This window comes from Gopherus flavomarginatus, chromosome 18, assembly GCF_025201925.1.
Source record: "Gopherus flavomarginatus isolate rGopFla2 chromosome 18, rGopFla2.mat.asm, whole genome shotgun sequence".
Taxonomy (NCBI): domain Eukaryota; kingdom Metazoa; phylum Chordata; order Testudines; family Testudinidae; genus Gopherus; species Gopherus flavomarginatus.
This window is the reverse complement of record NC_066634.1, coordinates 23,461,635-23,485,994: the sequence shown is the minus strand read 5'-3', so window position 1 is coordinate 23,485,994 and position 24,360 is coordinate 23,461,635. Positions and strand designations below refer to the sequence as shown.

Below are 24,360 nucleotides of genomic sequence, written 5' to 3'. Positions count from 1 at the left end.
TGATGGTGTCAAATTTGCAGATGAAAATTGCATCTGCAAATTTGACACCATCAGCTCAGGATTGAACAAAGACTGTGAATGGCTTGCCAATTACAGAACCAGTTTCTCCTCTCTTGGTTTTCACACCTCAACTGCTAGAACAGGGCCTCATCCTCCCTGATTGAACTGACCTCGTTATCTCTAGCTTGCTTGCTAGCACACATATATACAACTGCCCCTGGATATTTCCATTACATGCATCTGAGGAAGTGGGTATTCACCCACGAAAGCTCATGCTCCAAAACGTCTGTTAGTCTATAAGGTGCCACAGGACTCTTTGCTGCTTTTATTCATTCCCAGACACCCCATCTATCTATCTATCTATCTATCTATCTATCTATCTATCTATCTATCTATCTATCTATCTATCTATCTATCCCCACACACCCCTGTATCTATCTATCTATCTCCACACACACCCTCTATCTATCTATCTATCTATCTATCTATCTATCTATCTAGCTAGCTAGCTTTCTGTAGCTAGCTGCTGCTCTCGGCTGGTCAGAGCCCTTGTCTGAATGTGTCGAGGGAGCAGACAGCCGGTGCGTCTGGGGGCTGCTGGGAACGTGCCGTGGCTGGGAGAACGTGGCTGGCTGGGAAGACAGGGAGGCATCTAGACAACATCTGAGATTAGGCGGGTTGGGGGGGAAGTTGTGGGGAATGTAGGAAGTGTGAGATTAGGGGGGTGGGGGGGCAGTGGCGGGGAATGTGGGAAATGTGAGAGTAGGTGGCAGGAGTTTAGGGTGACCAGATGTCCTGATTTTATAGGGACAGTCCCGATTTTTGGGTTTTTTCTTATATAGGCTCCTATTACCCCCACCCCTGTCCTGATTTTTCACATTTGCTGTCTGGTCACCCTAGAGCAGCTGGTGACCTGGGGCTTGGGGCAGGGGGCTCTGAGCTCGGCTTTGTGCTCCCTGTATTCTGGGCTGGGCTTGACCCCTGGGGGAATTAGAGCAGGCCCAGAGCGCTGCCCCCATGGGCCCTGGGGGGCAGCGAGTAGCCACAGTGCAATGCACCGGATCCATCCCCTGCGCCAGGGGCTGGGAGCCGTGGTGTTTTGATCCCCATGCCAGCTGCTCGGGACGCCCTCCCCACACACAGTAAGGCCCGGCGGTGCTGCCAGAGGGGGCTGGGTCACTGGGTCACTGCGAATCGGCCCCCACAGTGTAAACAAACAAACTGATTGCAAGGCTGGGCTGACGGTGGCGTGATTGATCGGCGCCTTGATCCCAGCGCCGGCTGCAGACGCACGTCGGAGGTCAGCCTCGTTCATTACACACCAAGCAGGCAGGTGCCCGGGCGGCGCCCCGACCGCCACCCTGGGAAACCCCTCCGCCGCTGTCATGCTCCCGGATGGGGATGGGGCCGCAGCAGCCCAGGGATCGGGGCCCTCTGAGCCCAGGCTGGGTCTGGAAGCTAGATTTTGGGGAGCCCTTCCTATGTGCCCCAGCTCACGCAGACAGTGACAGAGCTGGGAGCAGAACCCAGGAGTCCGGACTTCTCCCCCCTACCCGAATAATGAGACCCCCACCTCCTTTCCAGCATGGAGAAGAGAACCCAAGGGTTCCATCCCCTGTTCCGTGCTATAATCTAGACCCCACTCCCCTCCCTGGGCTGGGGATAGAACCCAGGAATTCTGGCTCCCACCCCCCTGCTCTAATCACCAGACCCCACTCCCCTCCCAAAGCCAAGTACAGAACCCAGGAGTCCTGGCAACCACTCTCCCTAATCTTACCCACTAGCTGTTTTTTTTTCTCCGTAGCAAGGCAGGGACATGGCGTTAGACTGGTGTATGGAAACAAACAGGCCTGTGGTTGTCACAGAGCCCCAGGTGCCAGACATTTCACCCCCTTGAATATAACTCCCTGCCGTAGCTGCCAGCTCCTGGCAGAATGTGCATTCTGCAATTTCCAGTGTCCGCGACAGAGCAGCCGTTACTTAGCAACTCCAGGATCCCTTCAGCCCCATGGGGCTGGTGTGTCAAAGGCCCCGCGGCTGCCATGGCTTGGTCTCTGTCTAGCTGTGCCGGAGGAGCGTGACGTGGAATCAGAGTGATGGCTTTCCTTGATTGGCTACTCCTATGTAGCCGTCTCATGGCGAGGTTAGTCAGCCTAGATCTTCATCCAGCAGGGAAGCCCTGAGCATCACTTGAGGGTCTCCGCTGGTAAAAGTCACCCTTGGCAGTAGCAGATGTAGCGGGATTTGGGTTTCCGCTTTCACCACCATGGACAGCGACAGCTGTGTATTCCCGGGGCAGCTGGGAAATGGGAATTTCCATCCCACAGGGAATCTCAGCTCTGCTGATCTTGGCTCAAATTGGAAAGTCGAAAGAGCTGGGAATTTTTGCGGCACGGGGCCACGCAGAGAGAAAACCGATTCGACGCTTCCCACAGGAAATCAGAAATATTGGCCAAGCGGGGAGAATGCCGCCTGTTTTTTTTTGAGGAAACCATGTTTTGTGTTGGGAAGAAGCCTTGTTCCGTGGGAAAATCCTGTGTGGCTCTGTTGGTTACGGGGCGTGATCTGGGGATGTCCTGAGCCGACAGGCCAGGAGCGCTTGGGGGGTTTGAAACGCTCACCCATGCGGCTACAGGGGGGCATTGGTAGAAGAAAGGAAGGTGCCGTGGTCAGGGCTGGGATTTTGGAAATCTGGATTCAAGTCCTGCTTTGCCTCCGACTCCTTGCGCAAGTCACCTGGTCCCTCTGTAACTCAGTGTCCCCACGGGGCTCATGATCTCTCAGCCCCTCTGATTTCTGGTCAATAGCTCATCCCAAAATATTTTGATTTGAAAGTAGACATTGTAGTTCGGGTGCCTTGTATGCCTAGTCTCCTCTGTAGGTCAGGACTACGTCTCCCATGATGCTTCATTCCCTGCGTTTTGAGAGGGGCAGCAGCATCATGGGAGATGTAGTCCATCTTGGAGGCAACCCATAGAGGGGAATGGGGACATGAGGCACCTGAACTACAACTCCCATGAGGCACCATGATGTTCCTATCAAACTCTTTCCGATGGGCCACTGAGTCACAGAGAGGAAAACTGATGTGCCGGACACAGCGAGGAGGATTTGAACTCATGCTTCCCAAGTTCCAACTTAGCACCCAACCTCTAGGACTATTCTGTTGTTAACTCCTGGACATCTAGAGGGAACTGAATACCTAATTCGTATCCTATACATCTACCCTCCCACCCCCACACGCGCGCACACACATGCCCATCCTAATGACGTTTCCAGCAACATCTGCATTTCACTCATCTTGGATCTCATTCAACAGTAGAGCAAATAACTTGGCGATAACTTTTTGCCTAGGCTCGCCCTCTTGCAAATTGAAATTAATGGCTGCCTGGCAGAAAAGTTGCAGTCCAACTCTAGTTATTGAAGCTGACAAGCTCAGAGAACTTCAGCTATTAGGAGGAGAGAGAGAGATTAGCTACATGCAGAAGGCACCAGCTAGCACACTCCCTGCAAAATGTGTTTTTATCTTCGGAAAATTCTCCAGGGAAGAGCAGGGAATGTACCTGTTTGAGAGGCTTGTCAGTTCGTTAATTCCAATGTATAAACTGCTGAGGGTGGGTGGGTTGATTTCCTCCCCCCTTCATTGTAGAACCAAAGAGCGAAAATCGAAACAGAGCTGTCATCAGGGTTTTGCGTCGTTAAGGCTTCTCCAGTTGGTACTGCGGAAAGGGATCTGGGGGTCACAGTGGATCAGAAGCTATGGTGTAACACTGGTGCAAAAAGAGCAAACATGGTTCTGGGACATATTAGCAGGAGTGTTGTAAGCAAGACACGAGAAGTAATTCCGCTCTACTCCATGCTGATTAAGCCTCAACTGGAGTATTGTGTCCTGTTCTGGGCCCCACATTGCAGGAAAGATGTGGAGAAATTAGAGAGAGTCCAGAGAAAAAGAAAAAAATGATGAAAGGTCTAGAAAACATGACTTATGAGGAAAGATTGAAAAAGTTGGGTTTGTTTGGTCTGGAGAAGAGAAGACGGAGAGGGGACATGATAACAGTTTTCAAGTACATAAAGGTTGTTACAAGAGGAGGGAGAAAAATTGTTCTCAGTAACCTCTGAGGCTAGGACAAGAAGCAATGGGCTTAAATTGCAGCAAGGGGGTTGGACATTAGGAAAAACTTCCTAACTGTCAGGGTGGGTAAGCACTGGAATAAATTGCCCAGGGAGGTTGTGGAATCTGCATTGCTGGAGATTTTTAAGAGCAAGTTAGACAAACACCTGTCAGGGATAGTCCCCCCATGAGATGACCTCTCCAAGTCCCTTCCGGTCCTACGATTCTATGATTCGATAGTTAGTTAGTTTGCAGCCTTTTGTGGGAATGGAGCTCAGGAGAGGTGAGACGTGGAAGAGCTAAGTCCGCTCACCCAGCCGAAGCCAGGGCCAGGCTTCCAATGGGTTTTATGCCACTGTCGACAGAGCCTGGAAAACCATCGTCTTTCTCGGCTGGGAAATGAATCCTGCTGTGCAGGTGGAGACGGGAGAGAGGCAGAGTGTTGTTAGCAATTCCCCTGGGTGATTGTTCACATCAGTTCAAAGAGTCTGTGAATGCAGCTGGGTCGCTGGACAGCTCGCGGGGGCTGGAGGGCGGTGAACAGGCCCAAAGAGTCCAGAAATGACCATTACAAAGTGATGAGAATTGCCTGAGTGCCTGTAATTTCTCCACTCAGTGTCGGTGACTCTGCTCCTTGCTAGCCCTAATGGTTATGCACAGGCCACTCCTCCCCATCACACCCCTCGCTCCTCCACAGGCAGGCTACCCCGAGACACAACACGCACAATGCAGCCCGACACAAGGTCGCTACTACCCACAACTCACCTGCTGCCCCCGACGGGAGCAGAGAATACAGCGCAGCACTCAGCCATAGCCGCGATCCACTTTGTATACCCCAGATCCACACGGGCCAGAGGGGACCCCCCTGCGTTGGGGGTGTGTGGGGCGATTCACAGCGGGGCCTGAGCAGGACAGAGAATCTAGCCTGGGCTAGTCTCTCTAGTCACGGTTCTGCAGGACGGCTGGCACTGCTTCCCAGCATTGCCATGGGTTGACTATCACCACGCCGGGAAGCCAGACTGACCGTCCCTCATGGGCCCTGGTTGGTGCAGGACCTCTAGGTGCCTGCCGGCCGGAGTGATGGGCCAGAGTGATGGGCCCCGGACTCCACCCCTGACCTTCGGCGCTGTTCCTGGCCTTTGACCGCCAGTGCTCTGACCAGTAAGTATGACTGCCCCAGCCCCAGGCATATCGTGGTGGGGGGGGCTGATCTTGGTCAGGGTCTGGGCAGCTCCCAGCGTGATGGGGCCTTGATCTCAGTTGGGGTCTGGGAAACACCTGACATGACGGGGCCCTGATCTTGGTCGGGGTCTGTGCAGCGTCCTGGACAGAACCCAGAAGTCCTGACCCCCCAGTCCCTCCAACCCCTGCACTCCCCTCCCAGAGCTGGAAACAGATCCCACCTTCCTTACCGGCCCAGATCCCCTACGCACTTTGCAGAACCCGGGACAAAACCCAGGATTCCTGACTCTCAGGGGGCCCCCTTGCTCTACCCACTAGGATGCACTGCCACCTCCATAACACTTGGCTCCATAGCAGGGGAGCACTTTATTGCCAGGCTGAAATGGCCGAGGTTGGGGGAGGTTTATCCCCCTGCTTGTTGTACACGTATCGAGCCCGTTCATCGGGAGCCGAAGGTGGCTCTTATCAGGCACCGCTTCGGCTCGGCAGGCGTGAGGCTCTGTTTCTGGGGAGCACCGATAAGTGCCTCTCCCTGCGCGCTCTGTGTGTGTGTGTGAGTATGTGTGTGTGTGTAAGCGACAAATCTCAGCAGACCACATGGCACTTGAATAATGGGATAATCGGTGGCATGTGCCCACGTCCCCACCATGTCTGTCGCGGGCTCTCACGCCCGCTGCAGGAGTCTGGGGCCGGGGGAGGAGCTGGTGCCTTGGCACCTAAATAAACCGTATTGTTGGGAAGGGTTTAAGAAACCCCCCGCAGGTGACAGCAGATGTGAATAATCACAAGATATTTAAAGCAACAGGACACAAATTGCCACCGGTGGGGATGAGAGACGGCTTAGCAGCGGCTGGCTGCATCTCTAGTCCAGCTGGCCGCTGGCTTCCTTTGTAGGAGGCAGTGCGGCCTAGTGGATAAAGTAATACAGTCAGGAGTCCTAGGCCTGGTTCGGTCACTGGCCCTCTGGGTGACCTTGGGCAAGTTGCTTCCTGGCTCCTTGCCTCAGTTTCCCCTTCTGTACAGTGGAGATAATGATCCCGATCCCTTTGGTGAAGTGCTTTGAAATCCATGGCTATCTAGGAGCTAGGGATTATGATGTGTCATGGGAGTCTGGGGACCTGGACTGAATATCCTCCTCTGGCACAGACGACTCCATGTCCGTACGATCTTTCAGGCTTTGCCGACACACAACGATGTCAATATGCTGCTCTATCATCTCCCTAAGCTGGATGCAGTTATAACAGTACAAATGTGCCACTAATAATCATCCCCAGCTCTTCCCATCAGCAGATCATAGAGCTTCGCAAGGGAGGTTGGTATTGTTAAACCCGTTGTACAGATGGGGAAACTGAGGCATGGACGGTATGTCTACACTGCATTGTAGACCCAGGTCTGCGGCACCCAGGCTTGTGGACTCGGTGTTTCCAAGCCCGCGCTGGAGTATCCGCACTGTGTTATAAACCTGGGTTGTGCTGACGTGTCCATACTGCGCCACGCAGACCTTCTACCTCCGGTCTGTGGCTTGAGCTGCGTCCACACTGCAGAATGGCCCCGTCTTGGACCCAGGTCACAGCAGGGCTCAGGATCTGACCCACCGCACCAGCAGGACCCAGGCTCTGACAGCTGGCTGACCTGAGTCAGACTGATGTGTGTGTGGACAGAAGCGGGGCTTGGGCTCAGACCTGACTCAGAGCCCAGGCTGAGTGTGCCATGTAGACACCCCCTGTCACAGCGTGTGGGGGAGTCAGGGCCCTGCACCCCCGGCTTCCTGCCATTCACCACGACTCTCAGCCAGCCAGTAAAGCAGAAGGTTTATTTAGATGACAGGAACGCGTAGCCCCACGTTTAAATGGGGGTGGAGCCACAGCCCCCAGTGGCATAGCTAGGAGTGACTTTCGGGGGGACGGGCGGTGACCAGCTGTGCTGTGCAGCCTGGCCAGGGTGGGGAGCGCTGATCCCCTGGGCTGCACCCTGACTCTGCAGCGGGGGAGACAGGGAGTTGTTGCCTCATTGCGGGGTCTGGGCGGCCGCCCTTCAGCTGGGAGTTTGCGTCTCTTGTGGGCCGTGTGGCCCCTGGGCAGGTCGGCTCTGGCTGCGCTGCGGGGGGCACCAACAGGGGCCTGCCTGTGCGTGCAGCTTGGCCCGGACTCTGCACCGAGACGCCCAGCTCAGTGCATCCTCTCCTGGGAGCGCTGCAGAGAGACCGGCCTCCTGCCATGCAGGGGATGAGCCGTGCGGAGAGCGTCGCTGGCCAGCGGGTAGCCCCCGAGCACCTGCCAGCTCAGCGTCTCCCCCGACACCGTTTCCCAAGCCCCAGGCACAAGGCTTCACCGGCCGAGCTGGGCACATGCAGGGAGCGGCTCAGCGCATGGCCAGCCTGGGGTGTCGCTTTCTGAAGGGCGGCGCAGAGCTCCGGCCTGGATTGCAGATGCCCGAGGGACGCTCCAGGCCGCTGTGCAGCACGACACACTCCTGCTCCGATCTGGACGGGCCTGGGATGCTCAGTGGGTGGCCGCAGCCCACCCAGGCCCACCTGTGGCTGTGCCCCTGACAGGCCCCACGTTATTAAAAGCCCGTTGAGTGCAATGCCTCTGCCTTGATCCCGCTGCCAGGTGAGGGGCGTAGGAGCGGTGCTGGTTTCTGCTGAAAGCGGGGACGCCTGGAAGCTCTAGCCGGCCCGGCTGCAAAGCCGTGAGGGGCAGCACGCCGAGGGCAGGGGATTCGGAAGAAGAGTGTTGGGGGGTGGAGAACGCCAGCACCTCCTTCCCCCACACCTAGCCTCAGGGACGGGGCAGACAGATGAATCATTCACCCGCAGCCCATCTGCCTGTCTGTCTCTCCCCACCCCTTCAGATTTCAGCTCCAGCGGCCCCCTTCCCCCTGGCACGCTCCTCTCCCCTCCCCCCACAGCCTCGATTGCTGGCCCCCCATCCCGCTCCCCTGACCAGCCTCAGTCATTGATTCCTCTGTGCTTAATGTCCCCGAGGAGGGAGGCGGGTTGCCATGGTGATCCTTCCCTGCTTATGGGGAAAGACTTCACTTTAAAGGCACTTGGCATCTCAGGGTCTCTTGATTCCCTTTAAGTGACTGTCTGGGGCAGGTAGGATAAACGCGGATTCAGGTTCCCTCAGTCGGAGCAGAGCTGGGTGGCTCCTGCATCAGAGAGGCAAAATCTGTATGGGTTGGGGGACTGCACAGGCAGTGACTGAGGCATCCGGGGGGTGACAAAGCCCAGTGGAACTTCAGAGCAGCATCACAACTTAGATCCACCTGCTCCAAGAGCCCCCAGCCCCTCAAGCGCAAGGAGAATCCCCCGTGAGCAGTATAGGGCTTATGACACACATTACAGCAATTCTGATTCAATCCTGTAGAGGGCAGTGGTACAGCTCACACAAACACACATGCCCAGCTCATGAAGATGCTTGGCACCGCACGGGATCAGGCCTGCATGTGCTCTGGGGTAGGTGGGCAGTGGGGTCTAGTCAAGAGATCTGGGTTCTTTTCCGGGTTCTGACTTCCTGGGTGACCTTGGTTACGTCGCTTCTCCTCTGTTTCACTGCCTACCTTTTGTCTGTCTTGTCTATTTACTCTGTGAGCTCTTCACAGCAGGGACTGACCCTCAGTCGGGGTCTGGGCAGTGCCTGGCACGACGGGGCCCTGATCTCGGTCACAATGGGGCCACTAGACAGAACGATAATACACCTAATAGTAATAATAATAATAACAATGGGGTTGGAATGGATGAACTGGGGAGAGCGGGAGGAAGAGGAGAAGCGAAAGAAAAGACATTTCTGAGCAGCCTGTGTGCAGGGAGAGGCAGAGCAGGATGGGTTGGGAAACGTCAGGGGCTAGACAGGCAGGGAAGGGGGCCAGGCACATCTCTGGAGAGTGGGAGATGGGATCAGTCCATCCCCCCTCTAAGAACCAAGCGCGGGAGCAGCGTTAGCATCAGACGAAGGGTCTGACGGGCCTGGCGAGAGGTGTGAGCATGCCAGCCCCCAAGGACCTGCCGGGAAAGCGTCTGGAAGTCTGAGCAGTGCCGGACAGATTGGGGTCAAGCAGGACGTCAGCTGGAGACCAGAGAACAGTGAGCTCGGAGGGGTAAATCCTGAGCTGAACACCTCCTCAGGGTGAGAAAGCTGGTGGGAATTGGCACAGCTCCACTGGTGTCAATGGGGCCAGATCTCCAGGCGGTGCCAATCAGTGTCACTCCCCTAGAGTCGAAGGGGTGACACCAATTGACAGCCGGGGAGGGTCTGGCTCAGCATCTGTGGTGTCTCGCCAGTGGCCAGCCCCCTAATCCCTGCCGCATCCTCAGGGTAAAGGCAGGCATGGAGTCTCTGGAGCCAGCCACAGCGATCCTTGTTCCAAAGCCCAGGCCCAGAGCATGGTGGTTGAAGCACTGGACAGGGGATCTGAATTCAATTCTTGCTCTGTCACTGATGCAAGCACAATACTACCTCTCTCCCAGCCTCAGTTTCCCCATCTGTGCAATGGGGTATACTCCTTGCTCTGTCTGCCTTCTCTTCGGGCCAGGGACTGTCACTGTGTATATGCAGCGCCTGGCACAACAGGGCCCCGATCCTCTGTTTGGTTGTCCGCACTGCTGTAATACACCTAATAAATGCCAAACTCCTCAGAGGCTGGACCCATCTCCAGACAGACCCGATGAGTGTTCTGTCGGATACCAATGGCCTAACGAACGGGAGGGAGCCAGAGAGGAGGAAATGAGATAATTAAGTGAGATGAAAAGTCAGGGGTCGGGTAGCAGCCTGCATGCAAGCTGGCCCCTGGCCAAAGGGAGGTAATTTACAAGCTCATGAGCTGCCTTAGCATTTGGGCTCACGGCATCGTTCAAAAATCATGAGACTGGCCCCCGAAATCTTGAGACTGGCTTAAAAATCACGAGATTATTTTTAAAAAGAAGAATACACCCAGGGTTCTTTTTCTTGGCTTTCTAGTTTCTGAGTCTGCCGGGCTGATATTTTTCCAGCTTTTCCCCACAACCCAGAGGGCTGGAAACTGACTCCTTACAAAAATTAAAGCTGAGATACTTGTGGAAAGTCAGGACTCCAGACACCAACTGCTACAAGACTCGCAATGAAATCACATGAACTGGCAACACTGGCTGGTTGCCACTAAGGATTTGAAGAGAGCCAGGATGATCCAGTGGTTAAGCCTAGACCTGCCACCGAAATGCAGCCACGTCTGGAGTGAGGCATGACAGCTGCTTGCAAAGCTGCACACCTGCTCTCCATCCTGGGCTGGGAGCCAGGTTTCAGCCTCCGACCTCTAGTACAGACTGTCACGGAGTCACCGGGTGATGCTCTGGAACTGCTCCCCACCAAGCCAGTCAGGACTTTGGGGAGCCTCCTCTCCCTTGGAGCAGACTGTCTGCAGGGCAAGAAGCTCACACAGCTTCACCTCCTGGGTCTCTCCTTGGAGCATTCAGCATCCTCTGCCCCTCCGTGCGCTTCCCACAGCGAGTCCACCCCAGCGGGGTCCTGGGGAAGCCACAGGGTCCTGCACCCCCACTTTGCAGTCAGACGTGACTCTCAGCCAGCCAGTAAAACAGAGGTTTATTTGATGACAGGAACAGGGTCTAAAACAGAGCTTGTAGATACAGCGAACCGGACCCCTCGGCTGGGTCCATTCTGGGGGGCAGTGAGCCAGACCCCCAGGTCTGCCCTCCACCCTTGACCCCAGCCAGCTCCAGACTAACAACCCCTCCCAGCCCCTCCTCTCTGCTCAGCCCCTTTCCCGGGCCAGGAGGTCACCTGATCCCTTTGTCTCCAACACCTTCAGCTGGCACCTTTGCAGAGGGGGGGCCCAGGCCATCAGTTGCTAGGAGACAGAGGGTCAGGCATTTAGGTGCACTGTCCCTTTGCTCTGCCAGATACTTAAGAACTGCCATGGGGACACTGAGGCACCAACACAGTATTCAGAGAAACATTAAGAACATTCCCAGTTCGTCACATCTCTCCCCCCTTCGAGACCGAACTGAGCGAGGTCACTTCAGCCAGTGACCTGGGGAAGTTCGAACCCACCAACGTTCCCATGGATGCCCCAGCATCTCTCCCATTCCTTGGTGTGAGTTACACCAGGACAGTCCAGTCTCACGCCCTCCCTTAGGTCGGGTGTGCTTGATGGCACTTGCAAGCCGCATGTGGGAAGGTTTATGCAGCTTGAACCCTTTTGCTATCCCCAATACCCCTGGGGTTCAAACTGGGACGGGGTCTTCTCCCAGCACTCTGGGCTGCAATTCGGGCTGTCTTGGTTAAGAGCCCCCATCTTGGCCTTTGCCAGCTCTGGGCTTGGGCAGCCGCTTCCCACTTTGTGGCCCAGACACAACACCTCTGCCGTCCCACCTTGCACTTTCCAGCTTTTAACGTCAGTCCCACCTTCTTGAGGCAGCCCAGCCCCCTCTTCACCTGGGACACCTGTTCCTCCCAGGTCTGGCTAAGGATGCACATGTTATCAGTGTCTGCCAGGCCCAAGTTCTCCATCCCCCTCTGCTTGTTTAGAATCTCCCCAGGCCTAGGCATGGGGTCGGCACCAGACACTGTGATGGCTTTAAGCTTTTGATAGCCCCCATAAAACCAGATCATCCTGTCTCCCTTGGGGATCAGCCCCACGGGTGAGGCCCATGGGCTGTAAAACGGCTGGATCCCATCTAAAGCCAGCAGGTCCTTGACCTCTCTCTCCAGGTTCTGGGCTGCTTTCCCAGTGACTCTGAATGGGGAACACCTGATGGGGAGATTGTCTCCCACCTCAGGGAAGAGATCCCCCTGGGGATCTTCTCCTTTCTCCATCCAGTCCTCCCCCTTCAGGTCCAGGGGTCCCCTCACTCTCCTCCCATCCAGCAGCTCGAACGGGAAGAACCCTGTGGATTCCTGGGGCACCACCAGCTGCCTTCCGATTCCCCCCAGTTCTACTTCCCCTTGGGGAGCCCATTCCCGGTACAGGAATCCCTTCTCCTGCAGGACTCTGTCCCTGCAGCCTTCCCCAAGGGGGTTTGCAGCGCTGTGGCCAGCAAGTTCCCTCAGCTTCTCCAAGGAGGGATCCCTCTGCAGCTCAGTCTGGGATTCAGCAGCTGGGGCAAGGAGTGGGACCTGCTCCCTCTCGCTGGCTGGACCTGGGGTCACAGCCCCCCTGAGCCCTGTCCCTGGTAGCTCCCTCCCTGCTGTGTAATCACTTCCCAGCAGCACGTCTGGACCAGGCAAACCTGTTTGGCAGCCGACCTGCCTTTCCTGGGTATGTCCCCACCCAGCTGGGGTCTCAGCTCCCCCCGTGCTCAGTGCTGCCCTTGCTGTCCCAGTGGGGCAAGGCAGCGAGCTCTCTGCTCTGGTCACAGCATCAGAGCCAGCATGAGCCCCCTCTCCGGTGTGCAGGGGGGTGGGGAGCATCTCTCCCTCCCACTCAGCCCCAGGGGGCTGGTTACAGGTAGGCAGGTATCCTGAGCCCTGCAGCCCCTCCCCCCTGCCAGCCAGGTCATTTGCATTTTCACTGACCATTTCCATCCTAGCCAATTGGTTCCCTGGATTTGAATTCAAACCCTCGGCCGTTACAGGAGCGGGGCCTGGATCCTGTCCCATGGGGAGACAGTCACCCCCCAACAGGGCCTCCCAGCTGATATCCTGGAGAACCCCAACTACCAGCCAGCTCGACCCCTCCTGGGTCTGTACAGGGATCTGGGCCATAGGCAGGGCGAGGGGCTTCACCCCAGGGAACTTCACCCAGGTCCCACAGTCCCTCAGCATCTGCGGCTGCACCACCACAGTTCTCTCTGTCCCAGGGTCTCGCCCCCGCAGGCGTGTTTCCCCACTGACCCCTGGGCAGCCCCCTATGTCTCTCTGCTCCACCATCACCAGTCCACGCTCCTGCTGCTTCTCCTGCAGCTTTTCCTCGGGCTCTTGCTCTCTCTCACGGTCCTCTCGCTCTCTCGGGTTCTGCTCCCATCCCATCCGTCTCCAATCTCCTGATGGGGAACCCAATCGTGAAGACCCTCGTCTGATTGGGGACCAGACTCCCGGGGATGCCTGGCTGATGCTCCAGCTGCTCTCAGATCCTCTTGTAGCCCCATCTGGGCCAGGAATCTGCTCCTCAGAGCGGTCCTTCTCCAACTGCACGATTAACTGTGCCTTGGTGAATTTCCCCATGCGTAACCCTCTCTGTGTGCACAGGATCACAATGTCCTTCTCAAGGAGATGGTGATAGGCCATCACTTCACCGTTCCCAAGTGGCTCTGGACTCACAGGCCTGTGTGCTCTTGGCTCCCCCATGGTTTCCAGGAAGAACCCCTGGTGTGCCAGCTCTTCTCGTGATCACCACCTCTTTGCCAGGGTCGAGCTGCAGACTCCTCCGCCCCTGGGACTGCTCCTGCAATCCCCCGGGGAACCCTGCTACTGCAAAAATCCTTCTCTCTCCCAGGGACGAGCGGCAAGCTCCTCCGCCCCTGAGACTGCTCGCTGCAATCCTCAGGGGGACCCCGTTACTCCAACAGTCCTTCTCGCTGGTCACACACTCCCAGAGGTTAACTGCCCCCTGAAACCGTCCCTCTCTGAGCCTTTAGCACGCCTGGTCCTCATTATCCCTCCTTTGTTTTACTGCTCCCCAGTCACTTACTGCAAGCAGCGCCATTCACGGGGTGCAGTATATCCCACCTCTGCCACCAGTTGTCACGGAGTCCCTGGGCAATGCTCTGGAACTGCTCCCCACCAAGCCAGTCAGGACTTTGGGGAGCCTCCTCTCCCTTGGAGCAGACTTGTTCAGGGCAAGAAGCTCACACAGCTTCACCTCCTGGGTCTCTCCTTGGAGCATTCAGCATCCTCTGCCCCTCCGTGCGCTTCCCACAGCGAGTCCACCCCAGCGGGGTCCTGGGGAAGCCACCGGGTTCTGCACCCCCACTTTGCAGTCAGACGTGACTCTCAGCCAGCCAGTAACACAGAGGTTTATTCGATGACAGGAACAGGGTCTAAAACAGAGCTTGTAGATACAGCGAACCGGACCCCTCGGCTGGGTCCATTCTGGGGGGCAGTGAGCCAGACCCCCAGGTCTGCCCTCCACCCTTGACCCCAGCCAGCTCCAGACTAACAACCCCTCCCAGCCCCTCCTCTCTGCTCAGCCCCTTTCCCGGGCCAGGAGGTCACCTGATCCCTTTGTCTCCAACACCTTCAGCTGGCACCTTTGCAGAGGAGGGGCCCAGGCCATCAGTTGCTAGGAGACAGAGTGTCAGGCATTTAGGGGCACTGGCCCTTTGCTCTGCCAGATACTTAAGAACTGCCATGGGGACACTGAGGCACCAACACAGTATTCAGAGAAACATTAAGAACATTCCCAGTTCGTCACACAGACAGCGACCCCCGTGAGCCAAAGGAGCGACTTCATTAACCACCAGCGGTAGTAGGCTGTTCTCTAGGTGGACCAGCCACTAGAAGGGGACGTGATACACTTTGCACCTGGGCGGGAGGTGAAGGAGACTCTTGGCGGTTGAGGTTGTAGTAATGGGGCTGCTGCTTCGCCGGGGCTGCCTGCTCTTGAAAGAAGGTGAATCTAAAGCTTTGGCAGATGCTTATGCACACGAGCTTTCCGCTGCGCGAGAGGCTTTCGCGCTCTGAAATGGCGCCGGCCTTGGCTAACACAAAGGCTGAACAGGAGCGGGGGAGTTGGCCCAGGGCTTTTCAGACGTGAGCTGCACGGTAGGAACCGTATTTCAACTGGCTGGGAGCTCTCCGTGCTCTGGCTTGTAGATGCTGCCATGGCAGCCGGGTGCGTGTGGCTGGGCCTGGCACCTGTGTGGGCATTGGGAACCCAGCAGTGCCCCCCGGGCGCCCGTCACAAGACCCAACCCAAACATGCCAGCTCCTTTGCTGGAGAAGCCTGGGGTGGAGTTGCTGCTGGGAGGCTGCAGCCTGAGCATTGCAGGGAGGCCAAGGCCAAATGGCAAATCGGGACCTGCGGCGGGGAACCCTTTGCTCTCAAAGCCCCACCCTGAGCCCAGCAATCAGTCACGCCCCATAGTGAAACGGGGCCTTAAGGCGGATGGAAACGGACCCCGAGATTCTTGCCCCCCCCCGCTCCCATGCAGGGAGCCTCCGAGGCCAGTGTGGAGCTGCTCACAGTCCCTGGCGTAGAGGGTGCATCGGGGGTGTGGCTGGGGTGCACTGAGCTGTGGCTGTTCTCTGCCCCCCATCGGGGCGCTAGAGCAAACCGCGGGGTCCGTTCAGCATCCAGCAGGCTCGGCAGAGAATCCCTGTGAAGTTCCCCCCCAGCCCGGGCCCAGCTCTTTCCTCCAGCACCCCCTGATTGCTTCCTCTGGCGCCTCTTTAAAGTGTGGGAAACTGGATGAATTTTGCCTCCCCGCTGGAGTTTATGATGCCTGGGCGGCGAAGGCTGCTGCAGCAGTGTGGGTGTGCCGCCAGAGAAAAATATCGGCACTCTCCCTCTCAAGTGGCTTCGTGGATCCGCCTCCAAACACACAATGGCATCACGAGGCAAAGGAGTGGGAAGGGGCTCTCACTCCCGAAGGGATGCAGCAGGAGTGCTGTGATCCAGCCCGCCGGAGCAGCAAGCTTCTGCCACTGGTGGAATGGCTTGGAGCTTTCTCAGGTGCGAAATCGGCACATAGGCGTCCCTTCCGCTCCATGTTTTATGGTCCCCAAATCTCATGCTTCAGGGCTGCAGCTGGTCTCTGGCGGGGGTCAGGAAGGAAAGAAAACTGTTTTGTTTTTAACCCTTTCCAGGAAGGCTGGAGATGGGACACTGGCCAAGGGTGGATTGGTGCTCTGAGCTCACGGTCTAACTAGTCCAAAGCTGGGGAAACTGAGGCACAGAGTGGGGAAAATCATGGATTAGGGATCAAACCCAGGCGTCCTGACCCCCGAGCCCACTGGCCTTCCTACTAGACCACACAGCCTCTAATCCTTGGCGATTTGCTCCTTGGATGCCAGGCACTTGGGAGAAGAGGCAGTTTCTCATGGCTCAGGAATGTGAAGATGTTTCAGATTTTTTTTTCTTTTAATAACAAACAGTGGGCGGAAGGCAGTGAATAATTACCGCGAAGAGCAGCTACTCTGTCGAGCCGCAGAGAGAACATAGACATGGAAATGAGTCAGAGGGGTGGGGTGGGGATATAGGATGGGAGAGGGATCTGGGGGAAATGGATGAGCTGTGAGAGAGGCTGGGATGAACGGAGAGTGGATGCAGGAGGAGAGGGGAGGAAAGGAATGTTCTCCTGTTTGCTGCCCTAGCTAGATCCAATCACTAAAGGCTAGACAGACCCAGGGAAAGGAGCAGTATGGCTATTCCAGGATCATTTACCTATTCTGGAATAACCCCCCCACGTGGACATTGTTCCAGATTAATTACTCTGTTTTGTGTCTGAATAGAGAGTCCAAATGGGAAGATACTGCAAAACAGCCATTCTGGTCAATTTGCCCATGTAAACAAACCCAACTGATATCAGGGCCCCATCAGGCCGGGAGCTGCCCAGACCGACAGAGATCAGGGCCCCGTCACACCGGGTGCTGCCCAGACCCCAACTGAGATCAGGGCCCTGTCACATCACGTACTGCACAGACGCAGACTGAGAAACAGTCCCTGCCCTGCAGAGTTTCCACTCTAAATAGGAAGGATCATTCTTCCCATTTTACAGATGGGGAAACCGAGGCACGAAGCATCTTGTGCAAGATCGCACAGGTGAGAACTGAACCTAGATCTCCTGAGTCCATACTCAGTGGCTTCACAACGAGGCTGTCACAGCTCCTGCACCTTAGCCCTGAAGCGGGAAGGAAAGCCACAGAGTTGTCTTTCTGTCCTGGGGCATAAATCTCATTGCTATTGGTTCTAGGGGCGCTGGGCTGCAGGGGTTGGGGCTCAGCAGGGGGTGCTCTCCCCTCGCAACCAGTGTTGGCCCCAGTGTGGTGCCAGGGATAGGTGCTTCTGGGAGCACAGAGGCTGGTTCAGCAGGGATACATGTGTGGAGGGGGAACTGCAAGGGGTCTTGCTTTAATGAATGGACAACAGAGCCAATATAGCAATAGAGGACCTGATTCTCTGTTCCTGTGCTTGGGGCAGAGACAGGGTGGGTGAGAGCTTAACACCTCCGTTGCTCTGACAGCATTCTGTGGTAGTGCAGCACCCTGCCTCTCCCCTCCCCCCCAGTATAAATTAGAGCAGCCCCAAGGCTGCTCTAACTCATGCTCCATTACCCCATATGGGCCCTGAGGGGCAGAGAATAGCCACAGTGCAGTGTGCTCTGGCCATGCTCGTGATCTGCCCCCTACGCCAGGAGCAGAGCCCTCACACCAGAGGCCCTCTGCATAGGTGGGGGGAGATTGTCAGGGGCTCATTCCCGCACAGAGTGGCTTGGAGGGGTCTGAGTGTGATGGAGAGCCAGTCGCAGAGGCTTGGGGGCTGGGGATCAGAATCCGCTATCGTGGAGGAACCCAGAGGGTTGAAATGTCTATTTTCTTCTCTCCTTTATTTATTGTCTTTCTCCTTCCCTCTCTCCCGGAAAGAACCCCCTCACACCCGCTTAGCACCGATCCCCGCAGCTGATTTCCCCCCAGGTTGCCTCACTGTGCTTACAGAGTTCTGAAAAGGCCAAGAAAGAGGTTTGCAAAGGGAGATTCTCCCCCACCACCTTTGGCTTCTGGGGAGAGAAAAACATAAACCGAAAACTCTCATCTCAGAGCCGCAGATTAAATTATTCATCAGCAAATTATCTCCCTCCTCCGGTTTGCCTGGACTGGAGATTGTTCTGCCTGCAGATGAGCCTTCCCTTAATCAAATTGGCTTCCCAGGCGGGGTGGGCGGAGACTGACACCAGAGGAGGCAATTGACAGTTCTCACACTGGGGGGGGCCCCCAGACCGGAATCCCCCAAGATCAGGGGCTGATTCATTGTAAACCCCCCCCCCCGCTGTGTAGCTCGAGGAGCACAAGGGAGGGGAGCGTGTGTGGGGAAGGCGTGGCCAGACCCCCAGCCTCAGACCCATAGCCTCTACGGTACCCACTTTGCACCAAACCGGGGGGGGGAGGGGAGATGCAAGCCGTTTCCATGGCCACTCCTGCTTCTGGTTGCTAGGGAACCATACTGGGGAAGCGATGTTCAATGCTTTGGGAGCCTGGTGCCACCCCAGCCCCAATGTGCCCTGGGGGATCCCTCGGCCAAGCTCGCTCGTGTGGCTTCCGGGTGGGGGGGGTAGAAGGCCAAACTCCAGGTTGTCCTGCGCCAGCAGACCCCGGGCCTTGCACTTAAGGAGAATCGCCCTGGGTGGGCGGTGTAGGGTTCTGGCACGCGACTGAGAAGTTCTGATTCCACGCAGTAGGTGGCAGTGGTGCACACCCGCCCCCTTCCCCAGCACCAGAAGCATGGTCCTGGACTCCCCATGTGGGGTGGGGTGTAGGACAAACCTCTCCCTTCGGCATCAGCTATTGGCTAGCTTTGGCAGCTCCCCGCCAAGCAGATCGGCTTTTCGTAGGCTCCCGGGGATCTGTCTCCCGCCCCCGGCCCATTCGATGTGTGGAGATCCCGTGCGCCCAGCACTAGCTTTGTGGATTCCACTCGGGGGCTCAGCCATTGCAATGTTCAGCTTTGCAGCATCCCAGCCCCCTTGTGGATCTGTCCCGTGCAGAGCTGGGCGCACTGACGGTGGGGGGAGACGGGCTGGGGATCCCCACTCCTCCCCGTGCATCAGCCCACACACTGAGCAAACTTCCCCTCGTTGGCCAGGCTCCAAAACCTCTGATGTATAATCCCATCCTCCGACCCAGCCAGGCATGTGCCTGCGTGTCGCACATCCCATCGGACAGGGTTTGGTGCAACGTCGCGGGGAGCTAAGTGCTAGCTGGGAGGTTGGTTTGCCTCCCGCAGTGAGATGCTGCCCTAACTGCTCCAGCAAACCATTCACAGGCTCGCCCCGGGAACAAAGGGAGTGGGGCGCTGGGAAGGACGGAAGAGACAGCAGATACCTCAGGAAAGATCACAAGCGCCAGGCACAGCAGGGCCCTGATCTTGGTGAGGTCTGGGCAGTGCCCGGCCCGACAGGGCCCTGATCTCGGCTGAGGTCTGGGCAGTGCCCGGTGCGACGGGGCCCTGATCTTGGCTGGGGTCTGGGCAGCTCCTGAGGGTTGGCGGGTTCTTGCCCCGAGATCAGGGCCAGTGTTATATAAATTATTATGTAGATGGAAACCCCGACGTGCACATAAGAACTCTTTTATATTTACAGATATGGTTTATTAATACATTTAGCACAGTCTCAAAGACCTCAACCCAGGCAGAGCGAGATACGATGGAATGTCCATCGGCACCTGCATCTCCTCACCCCATCTCCTGAAATATCAGCCATCGTCTTCCTCATCCTCATCACCTTCCTCATCATCAGCTGTGCCCGTCATCCTGGCACCTCCAGGGCCCGCAGCGCTCTCTCCTGCCGCCCCTAGGCTGCCCTGCCACGTTTGTACTCTGTTACGTTGGCACTGTTGTGTTCAATGCATATTCGGTGGGGGATTTTCCCTTCTCTTATTTGTATTTCCTCACGTCGCTAATGTTGGGGTGTCTTTTTCCTAGAGGTTGCTATAGCAATGATCTCAGCTCATTCTTTACGTCCATTCATTACCATGGCCCTTTTGTGGCTGGGTTATTTCACACTGGTTCTTTCAGTCCTAACTGGTTCTTTTGGTTTTTTCCAAGTTCCAAGTTGTGGGGCACCGGGTCTGAACTTAGGAAAGCCCCTGCGCCAACCTGCTTTAACGCCTCCTCTATGTTAAAGGTCTCAGTCCTACATGGACCTTATACTTTATCTCCATCTATCGAGGTGAAAGGTCCCAGACGTCTGTCTGCTCCCGGTTCACCATACAGAATGTGACCTGCAGGCCCCTTGTGTTACAGCCGAAATCCACCCTAATATCAACCTGTTATAATCAAACAAATAATCAAACGTATAAAAAAATCAGAAAGGCTATGTAGGCAGGCAAGCAGGCCAGCCTTAAATGGATCTCCCGGGCCTGTTGTGTACGTCAGTTCATTGCCAGGACACTTCTGTGGTTGAATGATTTACCTGTGATCAGAAGTTCCCCTTAAACTCTACTTTCAGCTCCCCAAATACTTGGGGTTTTTCTGTTGGGCCGTTTATCAGTGCAGAGTTCATAGGTCTTAAGCCTTCTGCTAACGTGCGGAAGCAAATGTCTTACAGGATACTGGCCTGTAGGTTTCTTGCATTGCTGCTGATTAAAGCAAATTAGCCCTCTGGGCGGCAGTGGCCCCAGAGAGGTGCGATCCCGCCTCCCCCCCGTCTCTCCCCTGCCTGCAGCCCAGAACGCCGGTTGTGCTGACACCGCTCTCTCGTTCTCTCTGTCTCGGCAGGAAAAGCCTGCAGGTGAAGATTGTGGACGATGAAGAGTATGAGAAGAAGGACAACTTCTTCATCGAGCTGGGCCAGCCGCGCTGGCTGAAACGGGGCATCTCGGGTAAGGGGGGCACCTACTTCCAGCGCCGGGCTGGAGTCGGGGATCGCTGCTTTTCCGCTCACTAGGTCTAAGCACGGGGTAGAACAGTTTGCCACCGGCTCCCTGTCCTATGAAGCGAGGCAGCATGTCCCATCGCGAGGGCGATCGCAGTCAGGACTCCTGGGTTCCAGTTTTGGTGTAGGGAGGGGAGTGGGGTCTATTGGTTAGAATGCAGGACTGGGAGCAGGATTCCTGGGTTCTATCCAAAGCTCTGGGGGAGGGAGTGGTGTTAAGTGGTTAGAGCAGGGGCTGGAAGCCAGGACACCTGGGTTATATCCCTGGCTCTGGGAGGGGAGTGAAGTCTCGTGGTAAGAGCATGGGAGAGAGTCGGGGCTCCTGGCTTTGAGAGGGGAGTAAGGTTTAGTGGTTAGAGCAGGATGGGAGGCAGGGCCGGGAGTCGGGTCTCCTGGGTTCTGTGTATTCATGGCTCTTGGGAGGGGAATGGGGCCTAATGCTTCAGTCGGGGCGAGCATGAGTCAGGACTCCTGGGTCCTGCTGCCAATTGTGGGTAGCGGTGGTGATTTCAGGACATCGTGCAGGGCAGGTGGAGCCAGGGAGCGGGGAGCAGCAGGAGACATCAAAGGCTCCAGATTTCTTGAAGGGCAGCATGAGAAATTCTGCTTGGAGAACAGTTCTTGCTTGCATCCTGCCTGGCCGGAGGCTTTGCCCAGGGATTTTGATGCACGTGCATTATGAATCCAGTTTATCGGTGCCAGCTTCTGCGGCCCCAGCATAAGAGAGAGGACAGGGCTAGAGAAACTGGACTGAAGAGATCAGAGGCTCAGCGGATGGGAATGCATCTCGGGTTGCTGTGCCAGTTGTGAGTAACTCGTATTACAACCTGCTGCCCGTTCAGCGGAACGAGTTTGCCAGGTCTCAGCCCGGTTCCTTGCGGGCAGGAGCCCAGCTGGGAAAAGCCCAGCTTATGGCAGTTGCCCCACTCACCCCACTTCTGAGCCTGGCCTCCTGCCTTCAGCTGGGATCTTTCCTCTGGTTCCCCTCTGCGCGGCGCTGATCCGCAGGTTGGGCTCATTGCATATTCTTTCTCCCTCTCTCTCTCTGCAGCTCTCTTGCTAACTCAAGGTAAGACCCTTTCTCCTCACCTCGTCCTCTCCTTCATTTTGCCCTCCCTCACCCATCTATCCGCCAGCCTCCCCACTGCGGGTGTCTCCAGGGGCCGGGGCGCGTGGGGTCTCCCAAGCCATGTCGGCTGCCCATCGGAAGAGCAGAACTCCCGCCGCTTCCCAGGAAGTGGGAAGTGCCGGAGAGGCCTGAGGTCCATGTTCCTGCACACACAGCAGCTTAGGAAGGGTAAATACGTAACAAAGAGATGGGTAGCGCCATAGACTCCAAGGCCAGACAGGATCATTTCTCACCATAGACTCATAGAGATGTCGGGCAGGAAGGGACCTTGACTGGTCATTAAATCCAGCCCGCTGCACTGAGACAGGACCAAGCCAACCTAGACCGTCCCTGACGGCTCTGTCCAACCTGTTCTTCAAACCTTTGTGATCGCGATCCCACAGACTCCCTTGGACTCCTGTCCCAGAGCTTAACCAGCCTTAGAGATTTTCCTCATAGCTCACCTAAGCGCCTTTGCTGCGGTTCGCGCCCATCACTTCCTGTCCTACCTCTAGCAGATGTGAGACCAACTGATCACTGTCCTTTTTAAAACGTGTGAAGACTATCGTATCTCCCACCCTGCCTCTCCAGTCTGTTCTCCAGACTGACATGCCCAGTTGTTTGAACCTACCCTCCTAGGTCAGGCTTTCCAGAGCTTTCCTCAGTTTTGTTGCTCTCCTCTGGACTCTCTCCAGTTCCCATCCCCCTCCATCTTTCCTAAATCACAGTCTCCAGAATGGCACCCAGCATCCACAAGGTGACCAGATGTCCCGTTTTGGCCAAGCCAGTCCCCCTTTTTATGCCCTGTCCTGGCCACCCTGACTTTTTTTTTTTGGCAAAAGTGGCCATGCGGGAGCCAACGGGACAGACACTCTGTCACAGAGTCCCCGGGCGATGCTCTGGAACTGCTCCCCACCAAGCCAGGCAGGACTTTGGGGAGCCTCCTCTCCCTTGGAGCAGACTTGTTCAGGGCAAGAAGCTCCCACGGCTTCACCTCCTGGGTCTGACCTTGGAGCATTCAGCATCCTCTGCCCCTCCGTGCGCTTCCCCGAGCGAGTCCACCCAGGGGGGTCCTGGGGAAGCCAGAGGGTCCTGCACCCCCACTGCACAGTCAGATTTGACTCTCAGCCGGCCAGTAACACAGAGGTTTAGTTAGATGACAGGAACACAGTCCAAAACAGGTCTTGCTGGTACAGACAACAGGACCCGTTTTAGTTAGGTCCATCTGGGGCCCCAGGGAAGCCCAAGGCCCGTCCGGGTGCCTCTCTCTATTTCCCTGCCAGCTTCAAACTGAAAACTCCCCCGAGCCTCTCACTCAGCCTCCCCCCAGCTCCTCCCCCAGCCTTTGTGTCCTTTGTTCAGTGTCCCGGGCAGAGGTGTTACCTGGCCTCCAACCCCCCTCCTGGGTTCTCGGGTGACATGCTCAGGTTCCTCCCTTCCCCAGTGCCATCCCGGGCCGTCCCAGCCCAACTCCCCTGCAACCTTCCCAGGTCAATACTCCCCACTCAGCATTCACACAACACAGCCAGAACATTCCCACTTCCTCACACACCCACTTGTGCAAAAATGTGGGGCGGGCCCCCCTAGTGGGGCGCAGAGGGGTGAGCAACAACACCAGCCCCACGGAGGGAGCAGGCCGGACTTGGACAAGAGCCCTGCACCGGGGGAGATGCAGGGCTCTGGCCGGTGACTCGGGTCAGCATCATGAGCGGAGGGGAGGTCGGGCAGGGTACAGGCCAGCCCCATGCACGGGGTGCGGGGGAGGGCAGGGCTCATCTGAGGCCTCCCCAGTGCCGAGCAGAGAGGGACAGTTACCTCCCGTGTCTGACATCCAACACTCCTGTTCACATACCCCAGAACGACATGCGCCTTTTTCACACCTGCATCGCATTGTTGACTTGTATTCAATTTGTGATCCACTCTGTCCCCCATCTCCTGTTCAGTCATACGACCCCCTAGAGAATCCTGCCCCATTTTGTGGTTCTGCATTTGATTTTTCCCCCCTAAGTGAAGGACTTTCCACTTGTCCTTATTGAATTTCCTCTTGTTGATTTCTGACCAATTCTCTAATTTGTGAAGAGCGTTTTGACTTCTACTCCAATCTCCTCCGTAAGGCCGGCCTGAGACCTCCCCCAAATTAGTTGTTGTTTGGACTAGAGCAGAAACGTTTTAGAAACCATCCAATCTTGATTTCAAACTGGCCAGTGATGGAGAATCCACCATGCCCCGGATACGTTTTCCCACTGGTTAATTACCCTCATTGTTAAAAATTTGCCCCTTAATTCCAGTCGGAAATGTTTCCAGCTTCAACCTCCAGCCAGTGGGAAGTGACACTTTAATAAACAGCAGCACAACAGATTGTGGGCAATAATTTATGACACCCTCTTCCGACGTGCTGCCTGTAACATGCACGGCTCATGGCTGGGCCGTTCTGGTGAC

At 56.3% G+C, this 24,360-nt stretch overlaps 1 protein-coding gene across 1 annotated transcript in view; it reads left to right on the top strand.

The window, feature by feature from the left end:
• SLC8A2 (solute carrier family 8 member A2) overlaps positions 1 to 24,360 on the top strand; it is an 85,750-nt gene that overhangs the window by 52,987 nt on the left and 8,403 nt on the right. Inside the window, exons 3-4 of the mRNA XM_050928706.1 lie at positions 20,657 to 20,760; positions 21,865 to 21,882. Of these exons, the coding sequence (XP_050784663.1) occupies positions 20,657 to 20,760; positions 21,865 to 21,882 (122 nt within the window). The remainder of the gene's footprint in view (positions 1 to 20,656; positions 20,761 to 21,864; positions 21,883 to 24,360) is intronic.